This window comes from Tupaia chinensis, unplaced genomic scaffold (genome assembly GCF_000334495.1).
Source record: "Tupaia chinensis unplaced genomic scaffold, TupChi_1.0 Scaffold144408_1, whole genome shotgun sequence".
Taxonomy (NCBI): Eukaryota; Metazoa; Chordata; class Mammalia; order Scandentia; family Tupaiidae; genus Tupaia; species Tupaia belangeri.
In genome coordinates this window covers 10,690-18,208 of record NW_006204268.1, presented here as the reverse complement: position 1 = coordinate 18,208, position 7,519 = coordinate 10,690, and the positions used below count along the sequence as shown (strand labels likewise).

Genomic DNA, 7,519 nt, shown 5'->3' with positions numbered 1-7,519 from the left:
GAGCAGTGGTGGAGGGGAGGCGGGGGGCACTGTAGGGGGAGGCAGGCCAGGCTGGGGCAGCGGGTAGCAGTGGGGGCGTGCATGTACCTCTCACCCAGACTCTGCTTTCGCGGTGCACAGGTCATTGGAGCTGGAGCTCAGGATGTCCCATGGGAGCCCATCTTTCACGGGGGGACATGCCCACTGCCACAGAGCCAGCTGGTGGCAGGAGGGCCTAGACCCAGGCCAGCTGGCTCCAAGACGCTGCACACCCTACCCTTCCTCCTGCAGGGCAAGAGCTGGCAGAGCAGGGCTTCAGGTTCCAGCCCCTCCCCGCCTCTGCCCTCCCACAGCCTGTGAGCTGCCTCAGCCCAGCCCAGCCGTGGGGTGGACGGAGGTGGGGAGAAGACACCCACCACGTTGCAGAGTGGAGCCGGCTGAGCCCGAGCACCTGTGAGATGGCAGGGCCGCAGCAGGTGACGCCACCTCCCTGCCACCCAAGTTCCCGAACTGACCACCTGGAGACGTGCTCCCAGTGCTCCCCTTTGTCTTAGCACGAGGGCGCCCAGCGAGGTCTAGTACGCCAGGGTCGCTGGTCTCTGGGGTCCAGGAGGGTTGTAAAGAGCGATCAGATTTTAGACATCCTAGTACCAGTTCTGTGTGGGAACACCAAGTCAGAGACTAACCCAAGTGAATTTTATTTATGATTAATATTAAATTTTCTATAGGGCATGTGCGCTCACTAGAGACAGAACAAGCAAAAAGCCAGCCACCAGGTTTGGGACGTGAACCGCCGTTAGCCATGTAGGAGTCCAGCACCTTAACTACCATGCCACCTGTTGGCTACTCCCAAGTCAATATTTTTTTAAAGAGAGATTTTTGCTCTAGGGCGTGTGTGCTTGTCAGAGAGACAGAAAGTGAGGAATTACCTGGGTTGGGGGATGACCTCTCTGCAATCCCTTCCCCTCTATTTTCCTCTCGGGATGTTGGGCATGCATGCACACATGCCCAGCATGTTTTTTTTTTTTTTTTTTTTTTTTTTTTGGAGAGAGATTTTCACTGTAGGTCGTGTGCGCTCGCCAGACAGACAGAGAGAGACATAGAGACAGAAAGCGAGAAATCACCCCCCAGGGGGGATGGTCACGCCGCAATCCCTTCTCCATTCTCCTCTCGGGATCTTGGGCACGCATGCACACGCGCCCGGCGTGAGTTTTAAGCCACCGGGTCCAGGAAGTGAACCACGGTGGACTACGTGGGAGTCCAGTGACATAGCCATTACGCTAACTGCTGGTTCCCATGCCCAGCATGTTTTAAGCTGCAGGGTCCAGGACTTGAACCATGGTTGACTATGTGAGAGTCTAGTGATGTGGCTATTATGCCATCTGCTGGTCCCATAGTTAATTAAAAAAACTTTTTTTTCTTTTTGCTTTGGGCTGGAAGGAATTATACTGACCCATGCGATAAGGTTTATCTCAATGTGGTTTTTAGTAATATGTTATTAATATATAATTTTGTTAATGATAAAACCAATCGATTATTAGTTTAATAAACATACTTCCGAGGAGAAAAATGTTCAAAAGAGATGAACAACAATTACAAGGTTTTTAGTCTAGGAAGGTCTTTGGTTACGATAGAGGTAAGCCACTGAGCTAGATCATTGTTAAGAAATGGTTTACCCTACGGGACCAGCAGTTAGCATAATGGCTGTGTAGCTGGGCTCCCACGTGGTCGACCACGGGTCAAATCCCAGACCCGGTGGCTTAATCTCTTGCCAGGCGCGTGTGCGTGCATGCCCAAGATCCCGAGAGGAGAATGGAGAAGGGATTGCAACGTGGCCATCCCCCCTGGGGGGTGATTTCTCGCTTTCTGTCTCTCTGTCTCTCTCTGTCTGTCTGGCAAGCACACATGCCCTATAGCAAAAACCTCTCTAAAAAGAGAGAGAGAGAGAGAGAGAGAGAGAGAGAAATGGTTTATCCCAAAAGAGAACTAGTGTTTTATTGCCAGAGGGGACCTGCACTCACCAGAAAGAGGGGGCCAGGAGAAGGAGCAAGCACCTCCCAGTGGGGCAGAGTCACGTGCAATCCCTTCTCACCCTGTCAGGATCCTGGCGCACACGCGCACATGCCTGTGTTTTTGAGGTGCCAGGGACAGGATCCAAGCCGTGGTGGGCCATGTGGGGCCCATGCACAGGTCTTAGCCGTGGCCCTGCAGGTTCATGGAATCCCGATCATTGTGTCTGGAAAGAACTCTGCAGAGATGGTAAGGCATAGTTGAGGGCAGAGGGAGGGACGTTTTAAGCCAACCACAAGCTTCAAGTCACCCTTCTGCAAAGAGCCCTGTGGATGCCATCGGGCTACTCCAGGGACTGCTCAGGGCTGTCACCAGGTCACGGCCGAAGCAAGGGTTCTGATACATTCATCCGAAGGGAGGGCGTTTGCGGCAGTGTGGGCAAGCCAGGGAGAAGGCCAAGGATGGAGGATGTCCCTGGGCTGGATTCGGAACCAAAGGTCCAGGCCTGGCGCTGCCCCTTCAGGGAGTGCCCCATCTGAAGGAGGCCCAGCTGCTGGCCTCCAGTCACCGTCTTCTGTGGGGAGAAGTCCACATTCCGAGGACAGAGCCGAGCCACCTCCCTGACTCGAGGGGAGGGCCTGCACAGCTGCTGGGAAGGGGCCCTGAGTGCAAGCCAGGAGCCCACAGCCAGCCTTCCAGTGCCTCTGGGACAGCCCTCCTGCCGTGCCCTCCTGCACTCTGCCGCCCAGCCTAGCCGTCCTGGCGCTCCGAGCACCCCAGCTGGAGTGGGCGTGGTGGTACTGCACCGTGCCTGCCAGGTCCTCGTATTACTCACGTTGGGACCCCAGGGGCTCAGAGACCCCGATCCTTCTCCTTGCTCCGCAGTGGCTTTTCAGAGTACAGGCTCGTGCAGGTTACTGAGAGCTTTAGGGGTGATTGGGGCTAGGTGCATGGCAAAGTCTCTCAGTTTATTTTTAATTTTAAAAAGATTTTTGCCATAGGGTGCATGCACACATGAGAGAGAGAAGGGACAGTGAGAAATCACCCCGGGGGGGTGGCCACATCGCAGTCCTTTCCCCTCCATGCTCTTGGCATTTTGGACGTGCTCACACGTACGCCGGGCATGTTTTCTGGTGGCAGAGCCTAGGACTCGAACCTGCGTCAACCTGGAGGAGCCAGTGCCTTAACCACCATATCACCTGCTGGCCCCATCAAAGACCTTTAAAAAATGTGCATACCTGGGCCAGCATGAAGCCTTGTGGTTAAGGGGGTCCATGCGGCAGATGGTGGCTGAAATCCCAGCCTCTCAGCTTGAAAACCACACTGGGGTTGTGTGCCTACACTCCCGGTGGAGAGACGGAGGAGCGGGGACTGTGCGCGACCACGTCCCTCAGGAGGTGCCCTGGCCCCCTCTGGTGACTGAAAAATTGCACATACCCCAAAGGGGGACACCCCAGATGCCCCCCAACTGATGACCGGGAGACATAGTTTGGTTTTCCCGGGAAGACGGAATTCAAGTACAAGTTTGTTTTGGTGCAAGAAATTTGAAATCCGTGCATAGTGTTTCCTTGATATGCATTTCCCATGCTCCGTATGACTCCCTTGTATGCTTACACATGCTTGGAGTGGTTTATGTCATGGATATTTTACCACACACATAAAACAAGAAAATACGTGCACACTTTTCGACTCAGCAGTTTGGCAATTTGTACCAAGGAACAAATCAGACAAGGACACAGGATGTGGGGCGTTTCTAGTGAGACACCCGAGAAGCCCGGTGAGAGAGGGCGAATGCGATGCACCAGCGTAGGTCCAGACAGTAGAACACCATGCAGCCGCTAACGGGATGGGGCTGGTTCATACCTGTTAGTAAGAAGAGGCCCATGATAGAAATTCGTAAAATGTCATCAAATAAGACAGTAGGTTCTCATTTTTTTTTTCCCCAAAAAAGACATGTACTTACAAAAAGCCTGGAAGGATAAGAGAGGCTCTTTCCTTCTTTCCCCTTTGTGATTTCTACTTTTCTACAGAATAATACGGATTTCTTTAAGGCGTTAGTGTAACGGTTCGGAGCACAGCCTGAGACAGGCCACCTGGGACGCGGCTCAGTTTCCTCATTCACGGATCAGTTTTTGCCTCTCTTAACGGGCTTCGGTTTTCTCACCTGTAAAGATGGGGCTACCCAAGGTGCCTACCCCGTAGGAGGCCGTCGGTGAGGCTGCTGGTGTTGCCGAGGTGCTGTTAGGAGGGCTCTGCCACACAGCAAGCGCGAGGACGCCTTAGTGACCCCAGCTGAGGTCGGCACGGAGCTTGGGGCTGTCTTCAGATTCCATTTTTGTATACCGTGCTAGGTGTCTCCTCCACCTCCTCTCTCTTCTTCTTTTAAGGTTTTTGCCATGAGGCACTTGCACTCACTAGAGAGAGAGAAGGAGAAATCACCTCCCAGGGAGGATGGCCACACCGCAACCCTTCTCCTCCATTCTTCTCCTGGGATTGTTTTTTTTTTGTTTGTTTTTTGAGAGGTTTTCGCTATAGGGCGCGTGCGCTCGCCAGACAGACAGAGAGAGACATAGAGACAGAAAGTGAGAAATCACCCCCCAGGGGGGATGGTCATGCCGCAATCCCTTCTCCTCCATTCTCCTCTCAGGATCCTGGGCACGCATGTACACGTGCCCAGTGTGAGTTTCAAGCTACCGGGTCCGGGCTGCAAACCATGGTCGACTACATGAGAGCCCAGCGACATAGCCATTATGCTAAATGCTGGTTCCCCTTCTCCTGGAATTTTGGGCTCGCACGCACACATACCCAGTGTGAGTTTTGAGCCACCAAGTCTGGAGCTTGAACCACGGTCAGCCATGTGAGAGTCCAGTGCCTTAACCACTATGCCACCTGCTAGCCCCAGCCGGGTGTCTTTTAGGCCTGGTGTCCCTTTGGCACCTGTCCGTGCCTAACCACACGATGACTGCCTTGCTGGGATCTCGGTTTATATCAGAGCCTGGGGAAGGGGAAAAGCCTCTGAAAATTATTAGTGAGAAAATAGTATTTCCAGGGTGTTGTTTGTTTTTCTCTAAAATGTACCAAACTTGATCATTTAATACGAATATAAAATTAGACAGAACACATGTCTTTGCTCCAAAAATAATGCACGGACTAGATCTATAAAGCACACCGAGAAAATAAATGGTGCGTCTGTTAGGGTTCCCGCCTGGGCCCTCACGCACCCCCTTTTGGGTGATTCCCATCCCACGCAGGGTTCAGGTCGGAAAGTTCCCATCTGTACCTGCTGGGCATCCTGGCAGCGTGCAGGTGGGAGCTGGGCCCTTGAGGAAGGAGCTTCAGGTGGGGTGCTGGAGGACGGCTCTGGGCACCAGGCTGTGGATCAGCCCCGCCTCGCCCCTCTGCAGGAGCCTTCTTCATCCCTTACTTCATCTTCTTCTTCACCTGCGGCATCCCGGTGTTCTTCCTGGAGGTGGCCTTGGGCCAGTACACCAGCCAAGGCAGCGTCACAGCCTGGAGGAAGATCTGCCCCCTCTTCCAGGGTGAGTGTTCGTCGCCTTCCTGCCCCGCGGCCACCGCCCACCGTCCCTCTGTCGTCCCTGTCTTTACTGACCACTCACTGCCTGTTCACTCATTCAGTTCCTTCCTGTGCTAAGTGCGGGATCGGACCTCATGGGGCCAGGCTTACAGAACTCGGGGAGGAGGGTGTGGTAGTTAAGGCACCTCGGGCCCTCCCTGGCCAAGTGCGCGGTTCTAGTCCTGGACCCAGTGACTTGAAGAGCACTCCAGGCGTGTGTGCATGTGAGCCTGGGATCTCAAGAGCGAAACGGAGGAGATGGTTTTGCAGCACGGCCTTTCCTGCAGAGCTGTGCTTTTCCTCTGTCTCTGTCTCTCTCTCTTTGTCTCTCTCTCTGTCTGTCTCCGGCAAGTGTATGCACTCCATAGCAAATTTTAAAAAGAAAGGAAAACAATATAAACTTAAACATGTAAAATGAGGTGCAGAGTCTTGGACAGGGTCCCTGAAGTGGACCTTGTAGGTGAGGAACCCCGAAGCTTATTCTTCATCAGCTTCGTGGGAACTGTGTCTGAGGCCGTGGGGTGGTCATACGGGCCTCCAAGCCCTAACTAGACAGCGGTGGCGACATCGAGCGTCTCTGGAGCCCTCCGACATGTCAGGGCTGGTGTGAGCACCGTGGACGTATTCTCTCACTCCATCCTCCGGTGCCCTCTGAACCTCACTTCCTAGATGAGGGAGATGAAGTCACTCAGGATTTGAACCAGGTCTGCGAGAGCTGAAAGAGCATGCTCCCTCCCTCTGGGCTAAGTTAGGGGCAGCTCCTGCTCCTCCCTCTATGGACCTGTGGGCACTAATGTGTGCAGCATGGGGTGTCCTTGCCCACGGCCTTCTCGGTCCACTGAGAGCTTCCTTGGCCCTGTGGAGTGGAGGGAGGACGCTTCCCTCGCTTCCCTCGGGCCAGTCCCCAGGACCCCGGGGCTCCCCCGGCAGAGGGCAGAGGCTGAGCTGAGAGAGCCCATAGGATGGCGCGGCTGTGGGGAAGCACCTGCTCCTGGCAGGCTGGAACTTGACTCAGCGGATGCCTCTTGTGGCATCCTTGGGTCCCAGGAGGGACAGCAAGCAGCGAAGGTGGCCCCCAGGTTCTGCCCACAGCTCCGGGTATGCCAGGAGTGCTGCGGCTCAGCTGGATCACGTGGTTCTGCTGGGGGGGTAGTGGTGTCAGCGCCCCTCCCCTGCTGGCATCCATCCCTAAGTCCGGGCAAGCTCCGGGCAGCACCACCGCAGCTGGCTTTCGGGGACACAGTGCCTGACGATCTTACCGTTGGCCACGGACAGGGCGTGCCAACAGCGCATTTGACGAGGTCGGGGAGATGGCTCCTCCTTTCCTATTTATTTATTAGATTGATCTCCGTTTCTTCTGAGAGAGGCTAAGAGCACCCGACAGGGTCTTCCTGCCTGTCCCCCCAGTCTCGGCATGCGGGCACAGGGCGTGCTCCCCGACCCAGGGCCCTTCCCAGGCAGACCCAGGCGCATCAGCGCAGTGCGGCCCGCTCAGCCCCTTCTCGTCCAGTTTAGAGATGCTCCAGGCCAGGGCCCTCAGGGTGGGCCCCTCTGGAAGTGCACGCTGATGCTGGACGGCCGGGGATTGCCGGTCCCGAGCCCGCCCACTGCCACGGTCACCAGCCTGCCGCACAGGTGTGCAGGGAACACCCGGGCCCCCCAGACCCTCGCCTCAGGTACGCAGGCACTCAGCCTCGCCCTGCTCTGAGATGCCGCCCCTGCCCCCTCTGGCCTGCACCACCTGACGCTCCCTGGGCCCAGTCGCCTCTCCCCCGGGCCTCGGTGTTTCTGAGGCCAGCACCGCCCTGGCTGGCAGACAGCCCTGGGCGGCACGGCGTGTTCCGTGGGAGGCACAGTGGCTGCTTGTTTTTGTCTGTGTGGGCGTCTGTGTGTGGCTCTAAATACCCTGCTGACCTGCCTGCTCCCTGGGGACCCCTGCCACCAGCGGCCCCAGCA

The 7,519-nt window shown here is 55.8% G+C and overlaps 1 protein-coding gene across 1 annotated transcript in view; it reads left to right on the top strand.

The window, feature by feature from the left end:
- The window catches only part of LOC102482948 (sodium- and chloride-dependent betaine transporter), a gene marked incomplete at its 3' end in the record, with an annotated part of 19,482 nt that overhangs the window by 6,025 nt on the left and 5,938 nt on the right, over positions 1–7,519 (top strand). Inside the window, 1 exon segment of the mRNA XM_027767682.1 lies at positions 5,394–5,528. Coding sequence (XP_027623483.1) covers positions 5,394–5,528 — 135 coding nt within the window.